Source organism: Callorhinchus milii, unplaced genomic scaffold (genome assembly GCF_018977255.1).
Source record: "Callorhinchus milii isolate IMCB2004 unplaced genomic scaffold, IMCB_Cmil_1.0 Scaffold4, whole genome shotgun sequence".
Classification (NCBI taxonomy): Eukaryota; Metazoa; Chordata; class Chondrichthyes; order Chimaeriformes; family Callorhinchidae; genus Callorhinchus; species Callorhinchus milii.
In genome coordinates, this window is record NW_024704745.1 from 32,855,792 (window position 1) to 32,883,339 (window position 27,548).

General features: G+C 41.1%; 1 protein-coding gene across 1 annotated transcript; it reads left to right on the plus strand.

The window, feature by feature from the left end:
* The first annotated feature begins 432 nt into the window (after positions 1-432).
* Positions 433-27,548, plus strand: LOC103176889 (Krueppel-like factor 5). The gene is made up of 4 exons (XM_007890737.2): positions 433-588; positions 10,569-11,412; positions 15,817-15,876; positions 26,474-27,548. The coding sequence occupies exons 1-4, from the start codon at positions 520-522 to the stop codon at positions 26,650-26,652; spliced, it is 1,152 nt and encodes a 383-aa protein (XP_007888928.2). The 5' UTR covers positions 433-519; the 3' UTR covers positions 26,653-27,548.

A 27,548-nucleotide genomic window follows, 5' to 3' on the forward strand; every position in this document is an offset into this window, starting at 1 on the left:
CACCTGCTGTGCATTATGTGGTGACTTCCCCTCCCACAGACTGTACCTGGAGTGCAGGTACACAACACAGTGCAGAGCCCAACAACAGGTCGACCCGCCCTGCGCGACACCGCCACCAATCCGTGCAGCCCAGCAACTTAGTCCCCGCCCCGCTCCCGCTCTCACGATCCCATTGGCTGCGTGGGACGTCGGTCAGCGTGGGCCCGGCTCGTGATTGGCCGGTCCGCCTGTCCGTCGCACCGCCCCGGGCGCTGGTGTCTCAAAGTCGGGGACTGTGAGTGAGTTGCTCGGCATTAGCGCCGCACCAGCAGCCGGTGGGCGTCCAGCACCTCGTGCTCCCGTCCCTGTCCGGAGGGCAGAAGGGCTTCACACAGCGACAATACCACTGCAGCCGCCACCCCCGAGCAGATGGCCAGCAGCGGCCTGAGGTGCACTTTGGCCGCGGGCAGAGGCGGCCCCGAGCAGCCGGTCTTCACCCAACTCAAGCCCGTGAGGCTGCACTCGGACGAGCGGGCGGTGATGTTTGAGGACGTGAAGAGTCCCGCAGTCAGGATGCTGCCGGACAGTCATGTTGACGACCTGGCGCAGGTACGTACAGCCCAGAGCGGTGAGAACCCCCCCACCAACCCCACAACCCTCAAACCCCCAACCCCCCACCACCCCCCACACCCCCACCCCCACCCCCACCAGCCCCCCACCAACCCCCCCACCAGCCCCCCCACCAACCCACCAACCCCCAGCCCCCCCACCAATCCCCCCCACCAACCCCCCCACCCCCCCACCAACCCCACAACCCTCAACCCCCAACCACCCCCACCCCCCCACCACCCCCACACCCCCCACCCCCCCACCAACCCCACAACCCTCAAACCCCCCAACCACCCCACCCCCCACCAACCCCCCACCCCCCCCCACCCCCCCCCCCCCACCCACCCCCCCACCCCCCCCACCAACCCCCCCCCACCCCCCCACCCCCCCACCAACCCCCCCACCCCCCCCTCAAACCCCACCCCAACCCCCACCACCCCCCACCCCCCCACCACCCCCCCCCCCACCCCCCCCCACCCCCCCCACCCCCCCACCAGCCCCCCACCACCCACCAACCCCCACCCCCCCCCCCCCCACCAACCACCCCCCCCCCCACCACCCCCCCCCACCCCCCCCACCAACCCCCCCCCACCAACCCCCCCCCACCAACCCCCCCCAGCCCCCCCACCAACCACCCCCACCCCCCAACCCTCAAACCCCAGCCCCCCCACCACCCACCAAACCCCCAACCACCCCCCACCAACCACCCACAGCCACCAGCCCCCACCAGCCCCCCCCCCCCCCCCCCAGCCCCAGCTCCTCACTTGATATAACTCAGCAAACTTCGCTGTAACTCAGCTAAAGCTGCGCCTCACAGCTGTGACTGGGACAGGTTTGTTTATGTGTGAGCTCTGCTCGGCTCAGCACAGCACAGCTCGGCTCGGCTCGGCTCAGCTCCTGCCCGGCCCGGCCCGGCCCGGGGGACGTCTCGCGCAGAAAGCAAAGTTATCGCAACAGTGAAAGTTTTTAAACTTTTACAAACATCCGAAAGTCCTGCACCGCAAAGTCTTGGGTGTGTGCATTTTTTCTTTAAAAAAAAGCCGTGTGTGGGTTGGACAGAGGCTGAGCGAGAGAAGTAAAGTTAACGTGTGTGTGTGTGTGTGTGTGTGTGTGTGAAAACGCTTCAGGTGTGGAAGTTGAATGAATCCCTCCGGTGCTCCGGTTTGAACGGGTTGGAGTCGCTGTCATTCCCGGTGGGTGGTTTTTTTTAAACCTCGGTCATGGCGCTCTGCTCAGCTGATGGAGCACTCGGGTCGAGGGGTGTGTGTGGCAAAAGTATTGCAATGAGCAATGAGCAAAACCTCCACCGACTCATCCGCTCGCTGTTGAATTTCGCAGCGAGGAGGGAACGCGAGAGATTGGACTGTTGCTGTGTGTAACTCGGGATGTCCCTGACCTGGTGATGGTCTCCAGATGTGACTACTGCACTGTGCACTGCACTGGCTGGAGGGGAGCCTGTGCTGGGAGGTCACCGCACCTCTGCTTTACATTGCAAACCATTAGGGAGGTGTGGGAGGTGTGGTGGTGTGGTGGGGAGGGAGGGGGGGGGTTACTCAAATGGTTTGTAATACGTGTCCCCAGCAGTTTGAGTATTGTTTTGACACTGTGCACATGTGGCACAGCTCTGGACATAGCGCCCACACACACACACACACACCACACACACACCCGCTCTCACTGCCCACCGCGGGGTAATGTCCTGCAGGATCAGGGTGCGGTGTGGCCGGAGGTAAAGAAGGACGTGCGGACGGTCTCGTTCCCTCTGCACCGTCGAGCGGGAGAGGGACACAGAGGACGCGGGTGCGCCTCGTGTTTATTTTTGATGGGGGCTTTGGCTTTGGCTTTGGCTTTGGCTGAGATGGACAGCGTTGGGAAGCTGCAGCTGGTGTTGCACTTGACGTCTCGGCTGAAAGCATCTGATCCTCCTTCGCCCACGCGGCGAGTCATCGATCCGCCAGAGAGAGAGGGAGAGGGGGGGAGAGGGGGAGAGGGAGAGGGGGAGAGCGATCTTCCCAACACTTTGAAGCACTTCCCAAAACCCACGGCACCGAAATGCGCCCCCGACAGCTGGGAGGTGTATGACCGGCCCCGGTCCGCCCCGGGACAGCACCGCATTGCCAACCTTGTCAGGGTTTGCGGGGGGACCCGAATTAAAGCGCTTCACTGTTGGGGACACTGCATGGTCGGAGTTTCCATGAGTCAGCGGGTCCTGTCCGGCGCTGTGCTGAGCTGTGCTGTGCTGAGCTGTGCTGAGCTGAGCTGAGCTGAGCTGTGCTGTGCTGTGCTGAGCTGTGCTGAGCTGTGCTGTGCTGTGCTGAGCTGTGCTGTGCTGTGCTGTGCTGAGCTGAGCTGTGCTGTGCTGAGCTGAGCTGTGCTGTGCTCGGCGTGTGTGCGGGGCTTCACAGCTCAGGGGGGAATGTAACATCCGTCCTCCCAAATGGTACTTGATAAATGTTTTTCTGATGACTCTGTGCCACCCACCATCAGCCAACCCCCCACCCCACCCCACCCACCATCAGCCAACCCCCCCCCACCCACCATCAGCCAACCCCCCACCCCCCACCCACCATCAGCCAACCCCCCCCCACCCCACCCACCATCAGCCAACCCCCCACCCCACCCACCATCAGCCAACCCCCCACCCCACCCCACCCACCATCAGCCAACCCCCCACCCCACCCACCATCAGCCAACCCCCCACCCCACCCACCATCAGCCAACCCCCCCCACCCCACCCACCATCAGCCAACCCCCCACCCCACCCACCATCAGCCAACCCCCACCCCACCACCATCAGCCAACCACCCACCCCACCCACCATCAGCCAACCCCCACCCCACCCACCATCAGCCAACCCCCCACCCCACCCACCATCAGCCAACCCCCACCCCACCCACCATCCAGCCAAGCCCCCACCCACCCCACCCACCATCCAGCCAGCCCCCACCCACCCCACCCACCATCCAGCCAGCCCCCACCCACCCCACCCACCATCCAGCCAGCCCCCACCCACCCCACCATCCAGCCAACCCCCAGCCAGTCAGTCCGTCAACGCTCAGTCAGTCAGTCAACCCCCAGTCAGGCTGTCAGTCAGACTGTGTGGGTCCTTGTCTCAGGCTGTTACCAAATTGTGTTTTCTATTTTGGATATTTTGATCTGTTTTGGAAACCATTTGAACAACTGCTGTGCGGTTCAGTTCGCATGAGTTTTATTTAAGGCAGCAAATAAGATGGTTTGCTGCAAGTGCATCTGAAAGCCGCATTTGTGCAGCACTTCGAATTGATGTGGAATTTCGTTTGAACTCTTAAATCTTTAGAATTTAGGAGCGCCTCTTAGAGAGTATCAACAATATCCAAGGGTGTGTGATGTCTAATGGCTGCTTCCTGTGTATTAGTGTGATTCATATTGAACTTTTTTCCAAATTAGAGCTAATTAATAGTTATTAATTGTGCTACAGTATGGAAACATTACACAAAATAGATTTTTTTAAAAAATAAAAGGGCCTCTTTTTAATGTGAATGTTTGCTTATGCGTTTATAAGCCAAATATGGTGTAAATGAACAAATTAAAAATGAAGGAATAAGAAGTAACCAGATTTAGAGTTGCTGTTGTGAGAGTACAGTGAAATGTCTCTGGTATGCTGAAGGTGGCTGCTAATTCCTGGTACCAGAAGCAGATGACTTTGCAATCCAGTCCCAAACAAATAAAACTGTCTGTTAGATTTGGAAGCTGCAAAACATTCATGTGTAATGATAGATCTCGGTTATTAAAAAGTATGGCTGCATGCCATCAGCTACTTCAGGTCAGCGTTAGCCATTCCAATAGTGAATCACAAACAATAAGGTCAGATTGCATGGAGAAGTGACTAGTGTATTTAAATATACCATATTAAGAACGGGAAGGTATGCTGTTTCTGTGGTGCCTGCTGTCTTCTTCCATTCGATCTTCTTCCATTGCCACATTGCTTTCAAATCCCTTCATGCTCTTGCACCTCCCTACATATCCGATTCACTTACCCCCCACCACCCGCTGCCTCATCTAGGCCGACTCCAGCCTCCTGTGCATCCCTAGCCCCCTCCACTCCACAATCGGTGGCCATGCTTTCAGCCACTATGCCCCGAAGCTCTGGAACTCAATCCCTCCACCTTGCCCCCTCCCTCCTCGCTTTCAAATCCCGCCTAAAGACATTCCTTTTCGATCGTGCTGACGGTCACCTTCCCCCTGGCTCGGGATCAGACTCCACCACTGTCGAGCACTCCGGGACTTTACCCTGTGTGATGGGTGGTATATAAATGCAAGTTGTTGCAGAGGTAAAAGCTGCAGGATTTTTTTTAGTTTTATTTTCAATTTTACTCCTTGGATTACAAAGTAGAGAGGATTCACAGAAGAAGTTATAAATTCAAAATGGTGTGCAAGTGTTCATTACCAAATTTGTAACTGGGAAAGCATGGCTGCATATTATGAATTTGTTTCATTCCAGAGTTTACAAGGAACCTGTGAATCAAGAATGGTCATTGGCATGAGTGTTTAAGTGTTGATTTTTCAGTTGATTGCCTCTGTAAAATTTTAGGATATTTCTAACAAATTAAAAAGTATTTCCAGTTTAGAAATGTCTTGCCCATTGGCAGGCATTCTGAGCATGTGATGTTCTGCCAGAGATGCAGCATGATGAGGCTGTCATCGGTTAACTTAACTTGTCCTGGGTGAGGATCTGATCCTACCCAATTCTAGATGAGAACTATAAGATGGGGTTATGGTGCAGTTTTAAATATTTCAGTTCAATACAGGACCGAATTAAGTTTCATTTCTGGAGTGAGAAGGATGGCAATCCCAGATCAACATAATTAGAGTTAGGGATCATCCCTGAAATCCTGATACGGATTTCAACATATTATAGCAGTTGCCTCCAGATGAGATTTACAGCTATCTGGAATATCTCCTATTGAATAATAGCATGTCTGGCAGACTTTTCACTTCATCCTGGATGTAGGAATGATTACGTGTCAGATTGGCTTAGTAGGTAGCACTCTTGCCTATGAGTCATAAGTTTGTGAGTTCAAGCCCCATATCAGGTCAAGGAACTGACACTAATGCATTGGTGGGGGAGTGCTGCAGGGTTGGAGATGTTATTCTTCAGATGAGAAGTTAAACTGAGGCTCTGTCTGTGTATTCAGGTAGATGTTAAAGATCCATGGCACTATTTGAAAAGAGAAAGGAGTTTCTCCTGGTGTCTTGGTGAACAATCTCCCAAACCAAATGTCATTCATTTCATGGCTGTTTGTGGGACATCACTGTAGGCAAATTAGCTGCTGTGTTTGCTCCCAAAACATACAGTTACTGCACTTTACAGTATATCCTGTTAAATGCTTTGGACTGTCCTCCTGATATGAAAGGTGCTGTATGAAATATAAGGATTGTTATTAATACTAAATTATGTCAGGGTAGTGTCCACGTGTAATGGATACTACCCTGACATATAGTGTAATGCAAGTTCTGTACTTTTTAAATACAGTACAGAGAATCAACAACATTTTTGTTGAAGTTGTGGTGTGAAAAAGGCAGTGTATCGGTCACATATTATTGACAGTTTGCCTGTGTTCATATTAGTGTTCTCCTGGCTCAGTGGCTTTGCACTCTTGCTTCTGAGTCAGAAGGTTGTGGGTTGAATCCCACGTTAGGCTTTGGAACTTGTATAGTCCAGACAGACACTCCAAAGCAGCACTGGGGGTGTGCTGCATTGTTGGAGGAGTCGTCCTTCTCATGAGGCAATAAACTGTCTTCTGTGCCGGTGGATGTTAAAGATCCCATGGTACTATTCAAAAAGATTATTCTGGCCAACAATCCCCCAGATAAAATTGATCATTCACTTCATGGCTGTTTCTGGGATATTGGTGTGTGCAAATCAGCAACCATATTTGCCTACAATATACAGTCACTACATTTTATAGTAAATCCTGGGAAGCACTTTGCAATATCCTCCCAACGTGAAAGGTGCTATACCAGATATTAGGATTATTATTATAACTGAGATTTTTTAACTGTATGAATAAATTGCCTCTGCGTTCGCCCACAAATATACAGTCAATTCACTTTACAGTGTGTTCTGTGAAGCGCTTTGGGACGTCCTCCCGACGTGAAAAGCGCTATATCAAATGCAAGGATTATTATTATTATTATTATTATTACTGACCTCGCCACTCTCTTCCTGAGCAAACACGGTCTGTCTACGCTCCTGTGTTTCTCCACAAAGTACAGTCACTCTACAATATATTCTATGAAGAGTTTTACAATATCCTCTTGATGTGAAAGGGGTTATACCAAATGCAGGGATTATTTTTATGATTATTATATAGTGTATTATGTAGACACTTGAGTTGGTTATTGACTAAAAAGCAATTAGCAGATTCAGTTAACACCTTCCACAGATTGGTACATGTACATGGTGGAGTTGTGGGTTTGTCTATCAAACATTCTGTTTTCTTCCTCTGTAATCCACCTGTACTTTTATTGGAGCTGACTGTCAAACGTATTTGAATAGGAAACAAGTTTCTAAAGTGGAGGGAGACAATCTATGTATATATGTCAGTCCATTTTAATACTAGCAATTTAATGGGTGTGTTTGACTGTTGCGCTGCAGTCCGCAGAATGAATAGTAAACTGACTTTTTATCTTGTTCAGCACTAGAGCTATATGCATCAATGTTTGTCTACAATACAGTCACTACATTTTACACCGTTAAGCTATTTTTGACCTTGTACTTGCAATAACAAATGCCCAATCCTTATACATTTTATTCCATTTTTTTTTTCTGAAAGCAAATTAATCGGCTGCACCATGCTTTCCGAATTATGGTTCTGTAAGGTGACATGCACCATTTTAACTTTCATGTAATTATAAAGCTTGGTTGGGTGTTCAGTATTTTTATTTAATCGGATATTTTTAGCACCAATTGTTTAGGAAAGAGTACTTTTCATTTTTCAGAAATTTATAGCTGGCTTTAATGTACAAGTTTACTTTTTGCTTATAACTTTGGGTTGTCTTTTGGATACATTGCTCACCAGTGATCAAAGTAACTTTTTTTGTCCTGTAACTTTCTTTCTTGGTCGCCTGTTACCCTTCGTGTCCCATTGCACCATACCACAATCACAAATAAGTCTTTTTAGAGGGTAAGAAACTGTTATCTTAACCTCATTTTGGCTAGAATTTTCTAATTATGCACCTGTCATCTATAAAAATATCTTATGTATTACTGTTGTGTTCTGATGATTACTCTATTTAAAGGTAATTGCATATGCCAGTTTATCCTTGTATATTCTATCAAATTTGCTTCAGCTACTAATACTGGAAAACAATTAAGAGCATTTCTAATGTTTTTTTAAAAAAGTTTGTATCCTAGAAAATTAAATATAAATGTTTGCTAACCATAATCTAACTTTTTAAAAAAATTCTGTAACAGAATTCTTTCAAATTGTACTAATCTAAGTAAACATTAAAATATTTTTTTAAATTGAAGAAAACTTCTACAGCCAAACAGTTAATGTGTTCTCTTGTGACCCATGAGCTTCTGAACCATAAGCACACTCATCATTTAAAAATTATTCCTTTATTGTTTTCATTCCTGGAACTGTATCGACTTCATTAAACATTAACTTTTACAAGCCATTACAAAGCGGTTAGTTCAGCTCTTCGAATATCTGCACCTATATAGAGAAAATTTGTCTCCCAATTGAGGTTTTTGTTATCAGAATGCAGACTAGTTTGTTTATTTTCTTGCAACAAACTAAACTAAGCATGCAGTTTACATTATTGCACCATTTTTATAAAACTGTTCTGCTTATTTAAAAAAAAGTTCTATAGGTCTATAATGGACTATGATTTAGATATAAGTTTAGTTCTGGTTAAATTTGTTCTATAGATTGACATCTTGTGGGCTCAAGCCCCACTTTGGGACTTTGAGCTCATAATCTAGGCTGCTGCTCCAGTGCAGTTCTAGAGGAATGCTGTATTGTCAGAGCAGCTGTGCTTCAGATGAGATATTAAATCAGGGTCTTGTCTGCCTGGTGAGGTGAACCTCAAAGGTCCTATTGCACTATTCGAAAAGGGGGACCATCATAGCATCCTGACCAAGAATCATTCAGATAAAATTGTCATTCACTTTATGGTGGTTTGTGGGACATTGCTGTACAAATTAGATGCTGTAATCAACCAGAAATACAGTCACTTCACTGTACAGTAGAATCTTGTGATAAGTTGCTATAAAATGCAAGTACTATGTTATGTTATTTGTCGTCTTTGAAAGAACTTGCTTTTATTTATCGTGCCTTATACATCAGAATACTTGATGCATTTTGCAGTAAAGATCAAGTGTATTGACTATTGTTAGCAGACAAATGTGCTCGCTATTTAAGAAGCTCCCACAAACAGCCAGTTACCTGGTGAAGTTATCTGGAGCATTTTTGTCCAGGACACCAGACAAAACTCCTTTTGTTCAGTATGGTTATGGGATCTTTAATGTTCATCTAAGAACAAATAGATCAGACCTTTATTTAATAACTCATCTGCAGAATGGCACCTGCCATAATTTTGCACTTCCCCAGCATAGATCAAGCTCGAGTCCCAGGGCTTGACCCCACAACCTTCTAACCCAGAGATAATCATGCTATCAGTTGAACTTGGAAATCAGTTTTTTTTAAAAAAAATTCGACAGATGAGTTGTGTGTATTGATAAATATGTTATTCATATTTTATATTTGTGTGTATGTTGGAGCATTTGTTGTGGTTCATTTGAATTCTAAACTGTTTGCAGTGAAAACCCAGCTCAGATGATAACACATTAGCTCCCCGGTATATTTGCATTGAAATAGTTGGCATGTCTGCCCTATAGTAAACTTTTGACAATGTGATTTTCATAGTTTAATCTTTTTGATTGAAAACTAAGGTAAAAATTGACGAGTTGCAGTGAGTGATGTGATGCCATTACTGTCTTAACTCATATCTTTTGAGAGAGTGATAAAATATCTTGAAACTTTTTCTACAGAAACAGGATCGATGTTAAATTATTTTAGTGTCAAATTGGCACAGTTTAAATTATAGGACATCTTTGTGGACACATTTTGATCAAGGTTGATACAGATAATTCTTGTTACATTGAGTACAATGCAGAAATATAAACAGCTCTTTCCTGTATACTCTGCTATACTTTACAAGTGAGATCACATTTAATTGAGATGATACTCACTTCAGTTCTCGTAGACCCGACCAGTTTTCCTTGTTGGAGCTGTCCAGGTAGCTTGTGTTTGGAGAGTGGGAGGATTAATTTATATTAAATTAGCTTCCCACATGCAGTGAGTTTTTTTTAATCCACCATAAGTTTTCATTCAGTCATTTATATATGGCTTATTCCACATCACTTATTTCATATCTATAAATTGCCTCTAGCACTCTGTTATTGACATGAGTTTTTAATAGTCAGAAATTAACACAAGATGCTATAAGAAAACTATTGCAGCTTTGAAAGGTAGTTGTGTGTGTATTGGCAAAGCTTTAGGCCAAAACTGTAAAGCCTTCCATTTTCACCATTCAATGTTCAAGATTTTGCAATTTTTATAAGTAGCTGTCTTGCCAAGTTTGAGAATTTAATGATGGGATTTTATTGAGAATTATAAAGTCTCTTCTGGGCCAGCCGTTTTTGTAACCGAGCAATATGAGTTGTGCTTTGGCATCTGTAAGAAGCATTATTTCCTTTAATGTAATTTGTTTAAAACAGATGAATTCTCCCTTATTTAGTATTAAAATAAATGTTTTGGTAGCTCTCTAAGATACCTTGTAGGAAGTGATTGTTCTATTTTGTTTGTAATAACTTTGTGTTAGCATTGCTTTTGAAACTTTCTGAGCTCCACTTTTAATGTGCTTGTGTTTTAAGGGAAGGTGTTGCCTTTTTATATTTTTATATTCATTGCATCTTGTATCTTTCCAAACAGACTAGATGCGAGATGGAAAAGTATCTGTCGCCCCAGCTACTACCTGTTCCGCAGCAAAAGAAATACAGAAGAGATAGTGCTTCAGTGGTGGATGAATTTTTTCAGGAAGAGAAGACATCACCTTACAGTTTAAACATTAACATAATGCTGCCTGACATCACTCACCTACGAACTGGCCTTTATAAGCCGCAAAGACCGTCCATGCTTAATGGCGATGCAGAACCAGCTTTTACCCAGCCAAGTGGAACCACAACTGCCCAGGCCTTGCCGGAGTTCACTAGTGTTTTCAACACGTCACCATCTGTGGATGTCAACGATGTTTTTATTAAACAGGAGCTCCCTTCTCCTGAAATGCATCTGCCTCCTTCTCCCCACCAAGGTCAGTTGTACCAGTTACTGAGCTCCCCGGATTTGGTAAGGGTCCCTTCTAATGCGATCCACACACAAGGTAATACAGCTGCCATGGGGATATCTACAGGAATGACCGGCATGAATACACTCACTGCATTATGTCCGCAAACTGCAATTAAACATTTCCAGTCTATTTCGCATGGGTCATTTGCAGTACCGGCGCAGTTCTTCCCACAGCAGCCCGCATACCTCCCACCTTCACCACCAAACTCTGAGCCTGGAAGCCCAGACAGACAAACGGAGCTGATGCACAATCTGTCACCACCTCCATCATATGCTGCTTCCATTGCTTGCAAATTGGGGTCCCCTACTCTACCTCACACCCTTCCTACAACCTTACAAGTAACACAGCAAAGCACCCATGCAGTGAAGTACAACCGGAGAAATAACCCAGAGCTGGAGAAGAGACGGATTCACCACTGTGATTTCCAAGGTAGGCCAGATCAATTTATAATTGTACAAGAGAATAGAGCAAGAAACTAACCAATCTTTTTATTTAAGCAGGGAAAACGACAAGCGCTCTGGGACGCTACCCTGCGTGAGGGGTGCTATATAAATGCAAGATTTATATTAAAATACACACATATATGTAAAAGATTAGCATCTAGTTCAAAGGAAGCACAGACATTATACTTGTTAAATTTTGTAGATTATAAATCTTTAGGATTTTGGATCACCTAATTCAGGTACAGTTGAAGCCTATTGTAATGATTGCATGTGTTGACTTGGTACTGATTTGTTGCATTATGTTTGCATGTTGGTTTGAATCCGCTGGAAAACTGTCCCAACTTATCCCAAGATACTGTTTCAAGTGATGCTGGACAATTTTTTTTTCTTTTTTTTTTACGACCACCACGTTGTCAAAGTGTATAGCAAAATGTTGGCTTGTCTTTGTGGCTCTGCTATTTTGAATTGAATGACATGGATCTGATGTGACTATCACAGAGGCTAACATCAGTATTTAATTATTGAGCTTGCGTAGGCCAAAGAAAAGGTTTGTAGACACTGACTGCCTTCAAAAGCTGAACAATCTGAATACGGCTACAACCGGGGCCCCATTTTCCTGTGCAGATAGATGTTAAATATCCCATAGTAGCAGTCCAAATGCAAGGATTATTATTAATAATGATAATTATAATTGAAACAATTTTTGCTCATGCACAGTTTCCTTTATCAAGTGGTGTCCTGGATCCATAATACACATTGTGTTATAATGGCCTTCACTGATATCATTACCTGCAACAGACACGTTATGCACAGGAAGTGCCACTGACATAATTTCCTTTGTGATAACACATGTGCACAAACATGTCGGAAGTAATGTTGGTGATCTGAAGATCCAGAAGATGGCCATTTTTTCTGGTGTTAACACCAGTCAGTCAACACCAGAAAACAGGTGTTTCTGGTATAGAACTGTACACACGCTATAAGTGAACCCGCACTAAACCATAACTCCTTTATAATGGGCTTGCTCTATATTTGGAGAACAGCATCTGGTTACAGACATTTGATGCCACAATTCAAATTATTTTTTACTCTGAGTTATCTGTTCAATTCCTTCTATTGAATAGTTACAATTACAGTGCCGTCTTGTTCCATTGAACTATATCATTATTAGCCAAAAATAAGCAATTCTTGAAGGAACATGCTTAATTGTTGGTAGTAGAACAACTTCAGTGGTGACCATTCAATGATCACAAGGTAGCTTCAATTTGGTCTAATCCTCCAGAATACCCATCAGTGATTCCTCCCATCATTGAATTGATTTTTTTNAAGTGTCTCAAAATCTTGGTACCAACTGTACTTCCTGGTAACCTGTTCCATTGTTAATTACTCTTTGGGTAAAGTAATTCTTCCTGGTGTCTGTCCTAAAATTGCCCTTTGCAACCCTGAACCTGTATCCTCTTCTGTTGTCTCAATGCATCTGAAAATATTATTCTGCGTTTGCTTTCCCGATTCCCATTTAACTAGTAGTACGTCAACCTCCCAATCTACTTCTGGTGCTTTCGTTGCTGCTTTTTAGCATTAGCAATAATTAACTACTGGTTTCCTGTTAGTGACTCTGGAATTACTATTGGTGAATTAAGTCATGAAATGCCACTCTTTGAATTCTGAATGATAAACCAAATTATCCTCTGATAAATTCTGACAATTACAGGCTCAATGCAAACTGAAATGTTTGTGTCGGTGAAGTTGCTTCCTGTACTGTTTTTAAATGTTTGAAAGGGAAGATTCCTTCTCTCCTCTGCCGCTCCATTTCTCTATTCTTGCCTTACAGTGTCATTGTGCCCCCAGTCTCTGGAATACCATCCTGGAGTCCCTCCAATTCTTTCTCTCTCCTCATGTACAAGGCCCATCTCAGGACCTGACTTCTTTGATCATGCTTTCGGTCCCCCTTCCCATCCTTGCCTTCTTTGGCTCGCACCCGCCAGTTCAGATCCCCAGCCAACAATATGAAGCACCATGAGATATTCTCACAATGTGAAAAATATTAAATGTAATTTGTATTGTGTTGAAATTGAAAGTCATCATTGCACTGTCTCCACTAGTATTGGCAAGCCATTTCCCCAAGTGAGAAATAAATCTTGACATATTCATTCAAGAAACAATTGACAACACACTACTGACCATGCAATGGGTTCAGGGGCTGGGGGTGGGATGGGGGAGCTGTTTGATGGACTTGCGGGTCACAGACTGTCCATCACTCCTTCCTCTTTAACATTGAGGGAGATCAGCTATAGCAGCACAGACATTAAAACTTGTGTCTCTTTAATCTGTGTGATCTAATGCTGCATTCCTAAGGCTTTGCCCACAGAACCAACTGGGAAGCTTCAACAGAAATTATTTTTAATGTGAAATACGTTTCCCTCACCACCAGATTATGGAATAGTTTTGTGTTGACTGGCCATTTGTTAAGTTATATATTTTACATTATGTTGTGAATGCATGGACAATCAATGTCTGTAGTAGACTTCATAGGAAAATGCAAACATCTGTTAAATTTCAATAACTATCTCAGAGCACATTCCACTGTTGAAATGCTTGCATTTTATGGTGAACCTTTTTCTTGTAAGATTGCTATTTTTCTCCATAAGGGTAACATCTGTTGCCTGCCTTACAGGGAACATTTGATGGTCTCAAATTTTTAGCTTTATGGTTTGAAACATATTCCAGGTAGCTCATATTATTGAATACTTGTGGTTACTACACTTAACAAAAAATGCTTTGTGTTATGCAGCCATGTGCCTTGAGACTTTCACTCCCTCGCTTAATCTCTGTCTCTCTGGTTCCCTCAATTCTCTCTTCTCCCCCCCCCCGCCCCCCCCCGCCCCAATCAACTGGAAGACCAGTTCACAGTTAATTCAATACTGCAGGAAGAGAAATGTTACCACTACTTTGGAATAAGATTCTGTATTCTAATTGGAATTACTCTGCAATATAGTAGACACATGACATGAAAATTATGTTGCTATTTTTCTTCTTTTAAATTCAGAAGCCCCATACTAGACAAGTTTGCGCACTTCTACTGGTTGGTACAATTATTGACCTAGCTTGGATGCACTCAGTGGGATTTTCCCATTGGCAATTTACCAACCATTGAGATATTGCCTTCTATGCTGCCCCATCCCATACTGAATTGATGCATTTGCCAAAATAAATGTTTTAAACACCACTAGCTTTGACATTAGTTTTGTGGCTGATATTCAATACCCCAAATAGTTGGTTTCTATGAGATATTTGGCTATGAAGAAAAACTAAAGTTTAATCAATCTGTCTTGAGTTATGTCTAATGATTCATGAGAAAGTGCTGTGACTGTTGTTACATTCCTCTGGTTATTATCTTGTTGATCATTTATTTAAGTGCCAGGGATGATCAGAACATGTTTTGCGTTAAATATACATAAATTATGCTGTTTACTTTTTTTTCATGTATGACTTTTTACTGAAGTAAATTGAATGATTTTAATGCTGTGTAGTTAAGAGCAGGCTTAATACTCTACTTGGATGCCACGGTTGTTATGCTAAGTAGAAAATGTGGTACGTGGGGGTTGGGGATCATGCATAAAGGAGCAGGCATTGGGATTAGAGGAACAGCTAACCACTGGGGGGGGGGGAAAAATGCGTAATAATGAAATGGAAAGTTCAGTGAGTAATACAAGAAATTATTTTGCTGCTAAAGGTTAGTTCCTCTTGACATAGACTTTATTTTTGAACTTGTGTTTAAAATTTTAATATGAATTTCCTTCTGAGTTAATGGTTGAAATAAAACGTTTTTGCAGGCTTGGGGCTCTTTAATACCTGTCTCTTAGGCAGACAGGCAGCTTGTTTATAATATGATAGTTAATATTGTCTACTTTGTTTACATCTGTAGTTGCAGTGATGGAAAGACACCCCCACCACCCCCTTCTTGTGTATATGAGTAACTTTTAAAATCATTGTTGTTTCACTATGATATATTGAAGGGTTTTCTTTTACATCTCCCACACAATAGGCTTTATGAAAAGAAGTGTTTTGGCTTGTGCATGACCATTTATTGTACCTATTGAATAAAGTACTTGTATATAGTACTTGTATTTTGTACTTAATAGAGTGCATGTGAAGAGTAGGATTCTACAGTTGCAGTAGTTGAAGATGTGCAGGTGTACATCTAAAAGCAGCAGCTTGCTTCAGATGTTCGAGTAAACCAAATGAATGCGTTGTGGAGACATGTGGCGTTTAAAATGCATGTCCTGCAAAGGTGATTGATGTGATCTTCCAGTGAATTATTAAATTGCACACTTTAGTAGTTTGGCGTCTCGTCAAATATACACTCAAATGGTTGTTCTTTGTTTTCCAGGTTGCTCTAAGGTTTACACTAAGAGTTCCCACTTAAAAGCACACTTGAGAACTCACACTGGTAAGAACCCTTTTATTTTGTTTACTGTTATTAAAATACCCAAGAGTGTTTGGGTTTAAAACAAGAGCTGGTTGACACCTGAGCACAAACTGTTTTGATTCACTTGCTTGGTCTTGTATAAAGGGAGAACACACTGCACAACAATACTATAGTGATAACTCTTCAACTGTGCCTTCACCTCCCCTCTCGACTCTCTACCCCCTCCTCGCTCCTTCCCTCCCCTCACCCTGACCATTTTCCCCCTGCTCGGGTCCCGACCCAACTGTCCAGCGCCTTGGGAGGTCCTCCCGATGTGAAAGGCACTCTATAAATGCAAACTTGTTGTTGTAGTTGCTGCAAATCATATAGTAATGCCTATTAAGACTGCATTCAAGGCCTAACATACAATTTCTAATTTATTTAATTTTAAATTAAATTTTGAAGGGCCATTGAATTTCCCTTGAGCTATGTTGTGCCCTATGGCCTGAGGTACCCTAGCAAGCGATGAGTAGTAAAGTAAAACTGGTACATTTTTAAGTCATCGGGTATGTTATCGTAATGTGGGGAAGTAGAAGCAATATAGAGATTTTCACATCTAATGGAAATGCTTATTTATGCCCAGTCATGAACTCAAATTCTAAAACCCATTGTGATAGAAAGGAATCATGAAAGTCACGTTAAGAATGGAAGACTGGTTGACTTAAAATATCCTTAAATAGCTGGAGGGTACAGCCCAATCAGCAAAATAGACCTGGAAAAGGTTACATGAGTATGCTGGATACAAATTTAAAAATTGAAAGAAGGATCTTGAAAACAATGCACTATGAGACAAAGACCCAGTGGATCTTAGAAAAAAAGTAATCTCCTCAGAGACCCAACATTTCACCTTGTCTTAGTGTATAAGACCATTTTGCCTTAAAATTCAGCTTTGCACAAAATTGGAAACATTTTTTAAATCCAGTCTTAATTTGGAAAAACCTGCAGAAAACCAGTTACAAATTAAGACTGAACTTGAGAATTTTCCATTGATCTTGCATACTAAAATAAAATGGTTTTGTAAACTGAGACGAGATGAAACTTCAGGTCTCAGTGTTCAGGCCAATTTGAGCTTTGAAAGTTTGGCTCACCTGCAGATCAACAACAAATTGCACTTTTATTCTCATGTTGGGAGAATGTCCCAAGGCACTGGACAATGAGGGGTTTGAACCCGAGCTGCGGGATCAGAGAGGGCTGGAGGAGAAAAGATGACCAGAGACACGGTCGAAAAGGAAGGTCTTGATATGGATGTTGAAGGAGGCAAGGAAGGGTGTGGAGTTCCAGAGAGTGTGGGCAGAAAGGCTGACAGCCTGATCTCTGATAGTGGGATGGACAGGGAGGGGGGACATGGAGCAGGTCACTGCCCGTCGAGCAGAGGAAGCGGGATCGTTAGTAAGGTTTTAGCAGGTCATAGAGGTAGGGAGCGTCAAGACAGTGGAAGGCTTTACAAGTAAGGACGAGAATCGTAAACTCAATCCACTGGGAATTAGTGAAGCCAGCGAAGATGTGAGTGATTGGCTCATTGGGCTTGGTGCAGGAGAGGACAGAGGCTGCAAGGGTTCTGAATAATCTCCAGGAAGAGTTGGAAAGTTAGGCAAGCAGGGAGTTAGTCTGGGTATGATGAAAGCATGGATGCAGCTCATGTTATAGAGGTGAGGAAAGGTTGAACATGTTAAGGCATTGATGTGGAGTTTAAAGTTGAGGGTCGAACAAGACATCAAGGTTCCATACTGACTCACTGTGGTGGAGAGTGCATCCATGAATAGTGAAAAGGAGGGCTGATAGAAGCCACGCAGGCGGCCCTTGTTCTTGTTGACTTTCAATTGGAGATAGTTAGCTCTCACAGAACCATGAAGTTGGAACTGAGAGGGGAGGTGGTGGAGAAGAATAGAATAATAAGTGTATATGAGTGAACTTGCTTCTGTTAGATATGTGGTTCACCATGACCTTCCAAACTTATTGTACAAGTGGAAACACAGTGCCTCTAAGCAAAATTGAGTACTTCTCAATATTAAACTAAACAAGTTTGAGGGTAGAATTCTAAACTTTAATCAAAATTTTAAACTTGTGACCCGTTTCTGTAGATAACATAAAATGTAGTGCAAAAAAAAGGATGAGGGTGGTGAAGGTTCCCTTTTTCACAGTACAGTATTAAGTATTAGAATAAAGAAACAAGGGCAATGGTAGAAGTTAAGAATTTGATGTGAATGGAGATGATGCTTTTTTAAAAAAAAAACTATTGAGCTTCCCCCTCCTTTCCACTTGCATCTTATTTTGTTGTAAAACATTGAGATTTTAAACAAAACAAGTAGGATCAGCGTTGAACAGACATCGAGATTAGATTTTAGGGCTGGGGATGGAATTATTTTGGTGGTTTAACTACCGCATTATAATAAATACAGCTGTTCAGGTCCATTTCAAACTTGATTATAAATCTGCCATTATTCCTGAAATAAAACCCTTTGACCTGAAATTCCAATTTTAAATATTAGTTTCATAATATGAAATTATAATAATTCTTGCATTTGATGTAGTCCTTGTTGTGTTGTTGTGATGTCTCAAAGCACTTCACATGAATTATTGTAAACTAAGTATTTGTAGGCAATATAGTAGCCTATTTGCATACAACAGTGTCCCACAAACAGCCACAAAGTGAGTAAACAATTTTATCATCTCCAATGTGACTTGAACCCACAACCTTTTGATTTGGAAACAAGAATGTTACCAACTTGGCTGTCCCAAATGTAACTGTCTGTGCAAATCCAGGTTTGAGTTTACAATGTATGCAAATACTCATTTGCTAGGTTTTGAGCTTTTCTTTGAAAGGAGATTCTTTGATACCTCTAGTTGAAATTCAAAAGAAATAAAGGTTAAAGCTAGCTGCTATACCTATTTAAAATATTAATTGTGAGTTAGTTTGCATCTGTATGTACTTCAGTTCAGCTCGTTTTTATTCTGTCACAAGGGTTATTAGTCTATTACAGATGTACTTGTACAGAAACAGTTATAATGTGGAAAATTCTGGAAAAACAAGATTGTTGAAAAAACAGGCTTTTCATCCTGAACCTTCAATAAAACTCCGTGTGTATACTTTGTAAATATGTAGAGCGGCTATCTTCATTTCACCAGATTAATTTGCTGCCCTTCATGTAAAAGATGTAAAGAGAATGTTGTATACATTTTAAATGGCAAGTGTAGTCCAACTGGGCTTTTTTTAAGCAGTTGTTTATTCTATGACAACCAGAAAAATAGAGTGGAGACAGTCCTTTAAGTATGGATCGATTGTGCTTTACCTTACAACACATAAAATATTATATCTTTAAAGCAAAAGTAATTGCTACAATTTAAACTGTTGATTTCTTCAATAATTTGAGTTATTTATGTTCATATTATTTAACACATACATTTTCAAGAGATATAAAGGAAATTGATGGTTGTGTTTTTAGTTTCTGTTTTTATAGCTCAACAGTATGTTTCCCTTTGTGTATAATCTGAGGTTTTCAAAGTTTAGCTGAAACTTTAAGAGCAGTTCTTTTCTGGGAATGACTGTTCTGCTTTGGTAGACGGATAACATTTCAATAGCAATTATGGAAGCTATTCGTGTAAGTCAGCATTAAAATATCTTTATCAAAGTAGAGTATTGTGACCCTCCTATGATACTCTGTGTCATTCAAAAGTGCACTGAGGCGCCTTGTCCATCATTGGCGTCAAAACAGTCAGAAAATAATCCTTTGTTTCTTGAAAATCTTTAGATGTCCTGAAACCATTAGACTGCCAGAAAATCAGTGGTTTTATTTTAAGAGCTTCCTCTGCAGAATTAACTGCAAATAATAATTGTTGGATAGAACTTGACTATGTTCTCTGGCAGTCTGGAGAGTACTGTGTCAGTCTCCTTTTGCAGGTGTTGTTATAGTGCTGGTGAGTCAGCCTTAATCATGTCTGTGACACATAACTTTGGGGGTAGGGGGTGGAAAGCTTGTGAATAATGTCATCTTAATTTCATTTGAAACCTAAGTGCAGTTTTTCACATAGTGAAAGTGTATTTAAAGGAATGGAATACTGTCATGAGGTTGTGATTTTTAACTGGAGAAGTTAAACACCATTCTGAAGCAACAAATTATGTGGGTAAAGCGTTTTTTCCTTTGGAAGGGGAGATTGTGGGATTTTCAAGCATTTTGTTTTGAAGTAGTGTCTAGGAAAATAATGAAAATTGTGATAGCTTTGAGCTCCAGTGGTGTGGTTTATATTCAGGTATGTTAAGTCAGCAACCTTGATGTATATTAAGTGTCTGCGGTTTTACATTCCACCTTTTCTTTATGAAGGAAATTAATAGTCCCTGGTCTCTACACTTGCTCGGCTGTCATTGAAGCCATGAGAAAGCTAATTAAAATAAGCCTTTGTCCTAAACTCTTGCACTCGGCAATTGTAGAATTAGATCCAGTCTCCTGCCACTCCTCCAACACCAGAGACCTTCATTAGTTTAAACGTGTTAAGATTGGGTTCTAATCATAAACATGTTTGCCTGGTTCTGTGCGTTTCTTTAAAACTGCTTTGTAATCATAACATTTATAGTAGGAAGTTAAGGCAATAATCTGCATGCAGGACAGTGAACTATGCTAAAGGCTTATGCTTAAAGTTGAAGTATGCCAAGTAGTGGCAAAATTCAGATTCATACCAGCAATCTTGCACATGTTGAGTTTATGATCTCTGCCATACTTGCACGAGGAGATTCTGAGCAGAGGCCAAATGTTTTGCTACAGGAGGGAAGAAAGATCAGTGGGCGTATTGACTCTCAGCTGCTCTTACACAACTCATCGTGATTTGTTTCAAAGCGTTAGCGGAACCCCTGGGAGGGCATTGATTCTTGGCTCAGGATGATGTGTTCCATGGGAAGGCCCCAAAAGGAATAGAAAATCTTAAATTCAACTGCAAAATAAATTCTATACAGATGATTGATGGAAAATGTGAGTGTTTAAAAGGAAATTCAGTGGTTAAAAGTTACCAAATCAAAATGTTCATTCATTTATCTTTCTAGTTCTACCGTAGCTTCTAGAAATCATATTTATCTGCATTAATGTGCATTAAAAATACAGAGGAAATGGAAGATTTGCAAAACAAACTGCAATGATTGCACAGTGGTTAGTTGCACCATTGAGAATATCCTGTTCAGGAATGCTGGTTTGAGATGAGGTGTAGAATTGAGACATTCCAGTGCAGTACAGGCCTGAATTGACACAGAATTACAAGTTTCAACAAATACAATTATACTGGCTTCAGTCTATGTCATACTTCTCTTCCTACTGCCCAGTTTCAAATTAAGTTGATCCAATTTGTTCTGCAAAAAATCGTAGTTCACTATTGGTGGAATTCAATACGTTGTTGGCACTACAGATTAGTTCTCTCTGTTCTCTCAGTCTCTGTCTCTCTTTCTCACTCAGTCTCCGTCTTTCTCTCAGTCTCTCTGTCTTTAAGTATCTCTCTGTTCTCTCTCTCACACTCAGTCTCTCTCTCCCTCTCAGTCTGTGTCTCTCAGTCTTTCTCTATCTCTCTCTCTCTCTCTATCTCTCTGTCTCTCTCAGTCTGTGCCTTTCAGTCTCTCTCTCTGTCTCTCTCTATCCCTGTCTACCTCTGTCTACTCCACACGCCTAATAATAATCCCTCCAAAAAACAAAAACAATAATAAATTGGTCATTTTCAATCTACGACTGTTTGTGGGACATTGCTGTGCGCAATTGGCTGCCGCGTTCGCCCACAAATATACAGTCAATTCACTTTACCGTATATTCTGTGAAGCGCTTTGGAACGTCTAGAAGACGTGAAAAGCGCTATATCAAATGCAAGGATTATTATTATTAGTATTAATTATTCTGAATGTTGTGTGCCCTAGAATTGTCTAAGAACATTGTGGAATTGACATGACGTAAACATAGTTTTATTTACTATTAAATGCAGAAGGGATTAAACATTAGGAAGAAGTAAGACAATTGGTCATCACCTGATTCCTTTTACTTGGGCTGTTTATGGTGCACTAACAGACTCAAGTCTTGTATTTTTTTAATGCAGTTGCTTGGTGTTGGTATTGGTAATGGGTGGGTGTAAGAGAGAAGATGATGTGGGGCCATTGAGGGGTTATGTGTGCACTCAACTAACTTCTATTTGTAAACTTTATCCTCATTTTGGAAATGGGGAATTGTCCTTTAAACAGCTGCAGTGCTTTCCGTTTTTTTTAAACTAATGGTAGCATTTCTGGTAACATCTAGAAGATTTGATACTGAGTCAACACAAATAGCTATCGTTTTGTGGAGCTGTTGCAGAACAAAATGTGCAGTGCAAACTACAGAGGAGGATCAATTTAGAGCAATTTAGGAGATTAGACTCAGAGACTGCTGGTTATTTAAAATATAATTAACTTTAACTTAACCTGTCTGTTCTGCATGTCTGGTTTTCTCAAAATATTTTATTAAAGCCAAATGTTTAATTAAATTGCAATCAATCTGCTAATCTATCCTTTTGATGTGCAGGATGCAAACATGATGTAATGAAATGTATATCATGTGGAACAATCAATCCCATTTCACAATATTGGTCTATCTTGTGTAACAGTATGAAGAAAGTCGACTGTTTTTATTTTTGGATCAACTTGGCGAAAAAATTTACTTCATTGCTTCTGTGTAAATTGAACTTGACAGCTTTCAAAGTTAATTTTTATCCTGGAGCTCTTGGCACCAACATAGCTTCTGAGTCAAGAAAGTTATGGGTCCAAATCTCTTCCCTTTCCTCTAAATTTTAACCTTTCTAGTATTGGATAGAAATGTATGTGACCTATTATTTATAATAATAAATGAACCTTGCAGTTGATATAGGGTCTTTGAGACATCTCAAAGTGCTACACAGAATATATTGTAAGGTGAATTGACTGTATAATCTGTGGGCAAAATGTGTTAGCCAGTTGTGCACAGCTGTGTCCTACAAACAGTTGTGGATTGAGTGACCAAATTATTATTTAAAAAAAATATTTTTAAGGAACAATTAACCCTGGCCGGGAATCAAACCAAGGTCCTCTTGCTTGTGAGGCGAGTGCTCTGACCACTATGCTACAGGACCCAACTGTTTATACTGCGACTGTGTGCGTAGAGATGTCATGATAGAAAATTATATATTCCAATTTTTTCTTTGAACATTGCAAAATCTTGGGAATGTATCTTGTTTAAAAAAAGAATGGTTTTGTTTTCTTCTCACAAACCATAATTAATGTAAACATGATTTAGTAATCATAAATATCATTGTTCAAACAGGCCTTGGCTTACAACCAAAGATGTAGCATCATTTGTAGGTTTGTTAAAGGGTGATGTGAACCTATAGCAGCCACTTGTGGTGAGCACATCTGCTCTCTGCCACGGGCTGATACAAGTGAATTGGGGCAGAGGTGCTTAGTGTACAGTCTTTGTGGTCATTGAATCATGACTTTTTTGTTGCTTCCGTTGCCCAATAATGCTGTAATTGTGGTGCTGCAAGTGTTTTCTTTTTCCGCTTTTGTACAAATTGTGTCATAAAAATTTCTTGTTGAAACCTGGTGCTGTTTTTGTTGGCTACTTCCTTTGTACTTGTGGATTATCAACCCTTTGTTCTAATTTTTCTAGTTTTTACAATACAGCCCATTATAACATGCTTTATTATAGCATGAATTTACTTAAATTGCCGTTGCAATGTTGTGGATTTAAGCCCCAATCTTGGCTGAGTATTCAATACATTATTGGGGGAGCACTTTTATTTCTGAGGTGCTGTCTGTCATGTGAGACATTAAACTGAGGTCTCATCTGCATATTCTTCAATTGGATGTTAAAGATTGCATGGCACTATTTGAAAAAAGAAGGGATTTACTCCTGGTAACCTGGCTAGAATTCCTCCAGATTGAACATTCATCTCAGCTATTTATAGGATCTTGCAGTGGACAAATTGGCTGCCATTTTTGCTTAGGGAAAAAAAGGTCACTTGACCATAATTGCTATTAAGTGCTTTGAGATATATTGGTGCAATTTTTTTAATATATAAACCATTCTGCTTATTTTGTCCAATTTTATGACCGTTTGCACACATCCTTAAACTGTACTTTGCAGAAACTGATTAAGCTGTCACCAAGTTTTGAGACCAGGAGAGGTTATTTTGTCACCAATTCTACAAAGTGTCTTTCCCAAGCAGTTTGCCCCGAGGTGTGGGGTGGGGGAAATAAACAATATCCTTGTTTTTGTGGCCTTTTTCCCGTCCCTGTGGAACTGAAAGGACTCTGAAAATGTTAAAAGAAATTACTGGCAGAAATCAGGAATGGTAAATACAGTACTTGTTCTGTTTTGTGTCGCATTGAATCTCCTAACTTCTGAAGCATAATCCTCTAGGTCCTGGCTGAGCAGCATTCTGTGGGTGGATATGCTTCACTGATGCCAGAGGGATTCCCACAGAACAAATGTACCGCAAGGTGTTTGGATAAACTCAGTCCACAGGTTACAAATTTACTGTGAAATTTTCTTTTTTTTCCCCAAAGTATGAACACGTTCTACCCTCAGCCAGAATTTTTCATTTTCCCTTTAACTGCATTTTCAAGAAGTTTGTTTGCTGAAATAACCATTACTCCTTTTATCAGATTAACTGTAACTTCTTGTGTAATGTAAAAGTGATTGTGTGCTGACAAGCTTGACAGTCTGCTGCCTGTGGCTCTCAGATCAGCCTGCTGATAGGATATTACATCCTATCATATCCCAGGGTCACCTTATGTTGATCACATTTCATTCTTGTTGGAAAATTGCTTGATCTTTCCATTCTTTACCCGTGTTTATAGATCAAAACTGTCCACTGAAGGTTACAAATTATCATTCAAAGCATTTATTGTCTGATTTCTTCATTGAACTGTTAGAATCCATAACACCATTAAACACAATTGAATAACAATTTTTGTTTGCTGCCACTTAGTTTGACGTGCTGTGTGCAGACACACTGTCAGTGTCAAGCTGCTTTGGTTGTTTGGTGTAGTGAACAGTTTCCTATTGATCTTACTAGGGTTTCTTGGCCACATTGTCTACAGAGAAATGTCTTGCATTCCATTTTGCAACTGATCTCTCATTATGCTTATTGTATGTGAAATATTAGACCTGGAAAAGTATGTGAAAACAGATTTTTATCATGTCTAAAGAATGCTGTCTCTTTCTAGAGCTTATCAGTAAACCTACTGAAAAACTATAGTTAACTTGGTTTTGAACCTGAATTTATATTTACCACCGATCAGTGAGAAATAATCTGCAGTTAAGTGTTTTGTTGTGGAGAGAATTTGGTTTGAATTCTTGCACTGTTCCTACCTTGTGCTGTGGTTGTCCAAGTTCAATACAATAACTTCAGCTGTACTTTTCATATTGATACTATACCAATGTTTCTGGAATTGTACTTTAATCAGAATCACTTGGTTCTTTGAAACTTTGCATGTTGATGTCCAGAGTCTTAGGTCTGTAGTCATTCAGAAGCTTTATACTGTAAAACCGAACCCAGTCTGTTAGTCATCCTGAATACTTGTTAATTGGATACTGATGTAAACATCAACTCTTAAGTGGATTCTTTACACGAGGCTCACTTTGTATTGCAGATACAAATATAGATGCATGTATGAAATGCAGATGTTTATATTTCTTGGAGAAGTCTCGAAGACATGATAAGGCGCTGTAATAAATGCAAGGATTATTTTTAATATTTTTATTACAATTGCATCACTTTGCAACACATTTTCATTTTCCCCCCAAGATGATATGTAGATTTGTGAGATAATCAGTCTTTGTGAATCTACAGTCTATCCTGCAATTCTTGTTTTGAAAAAAGATTAGGTTTTGCTGGTATGGGGAGCTTATCATATTGCCCTCCATATCAGTTTGTACAAAATTTGGACTCTTATTTTGGTGTTTACCACATTCAAGCTTGACCAATTTATTAAAAAAAATCTCTGATTACTGAAGCTTTGAAATAATCACACACAGCTCACTGAATGTTAGGTTCTATGGATCAATAGAAAAAGCTGTTTTTTTAAATGAGTCAGGATAATCCAAATTAAACTTAATTTTTTAAGAAAGGAAAAAAATAAATGAGGAAATTGGAAGGGAAAAAAATAAAATGTGAGTTTGTAAATGTTAAGAAAGAGTAAGAATAGGACAAATAATGCTTTTTGGAAATTGCAGCATACTAGATATGTATCTTGAAGATTGATATGGTACAATATTTAATTATGTTGAGAATATTCTGTAAGGTTCCTGATGATTCTCAGTGCTTCTGTTATACAGGGTCCCAGATTCAATCCTATCATGCTGAACTGTCTGATTTTAATGTTAAAACTAGCTGCAGTGACAAGGTTGCAAAAGGGGAAACATTAGCCCAAATTTCTGAACATTGATGAGCTTTGTAACATTTACAAAAACACACAAATGTAATCTATGGATAAGTGTTTCTTTTTAATACATTGGAGTATGTTACTCAATTCTATATCCTTAAGAAATCCAACTGGTTCATTTGGTAAAAGCAGTCAAGTAATTGCTCCACCTTTTCATTTCAGGGGAGAAGCCCTACAAATGCACCTGGGAAGGCTGTGACTGGAGATTTGCACGTTCTGATGAACTGACTCGTCATTTCCGGAAACACACTGGAGCAAAACCCTTTCATTGCACGGTCTGCAACCGCAGTTTTTCCCGTTCCGACCACTTAGCCTTGCACATGAAGAGACACCAAAACTAGGCAATTCTTCGTTTCTCAAGGCTGATGTTCATTATGCAAAGAAAACAAAACGTGCTATCTGCAGCTAAATGCCAGACTAACGTTATGCAAATGGTAACCTTGATGCCATGGCTTCCTTTACTACGTGTAATGTAAAGTTTTGATAAAATACACACTAAGCTTGTGTATGGTTTTGAAACTGGAACCTTGTATATTTTGTATATATTTACTGATTCAGATTTAAGAGCAGTGTTTATTAGAAAGCTTAATTAAATTTCTTCGAGGGGTTGATTTTGTTTTTCTTGGTTATTTTAGGTATACTGCATATAATCAACTAAGCACATGTCCATTTCATAGGCAAACATGCACTACAGTGCAGTTGGTTAGTACTGATATTTGATCTGTCAAGTTTGCTGCATTATAGTTTGTTTTGACCAAAGCACTGCTAGATTTTGACAGTGTTTAGTAAATTTGTAGTGGAGGACACTGAAAGGGCACACTGTAGACTTGAATGCAGGAAATATTTGTACTGAACAAGGAAAGGGAATTCAGCCTAATCAATACTTGAGATTATTAATTCATTTCATTGAAGTTCTCATCTTGTCAGAATGACATGGGATGTTGCATTTAACGGTACAACTACAAAAGTTGCCCAGACTGCAATGCATTAACCTGAGTTTAATGATGCAGCTTATTTTAGCTGAAACTAGTAGTTGATTTACTAGAAACTGGATCAAAATTGTATAGAATAGTCGACCATATAAATTGGAATTTTCAGTGTTCTGCTGAATCAGGTTAATCCTCAAAGCTGTTTTATGTAAGTTTCATAGTTAGTTTAGCACTCCATTCCATTTGGAAACTACTGCTATAAGGAGATATTTATATAATATACTGTATAGATAATAGCACTGAGGCAT

Excerpts from the sequence above, each read along its gene's own strand:
- LOC103176889 (XM_007890737.2), top strand. The coding sequence starts at position 520 with ATGTTTGAGGACGTGAAGAGTCCCGCAGTCAGGATGCTGCCGGACAGT. Across the intron at positions 589-10,568 it reads ATGTTGACGACCTGGCGCAG|ACTAGATGCGAGATGGAAAA; the intron begins GTACGTACAGCC and ends CTTTCCAAACAG. Across the intron at positions 15,877-26,473 it reads ACACTTGAGAACTCACACTG|GGGAGAAGCCCTACAAATGC; the intron begins GTAAGAACCCTT and ends TTTTCATTTCAG.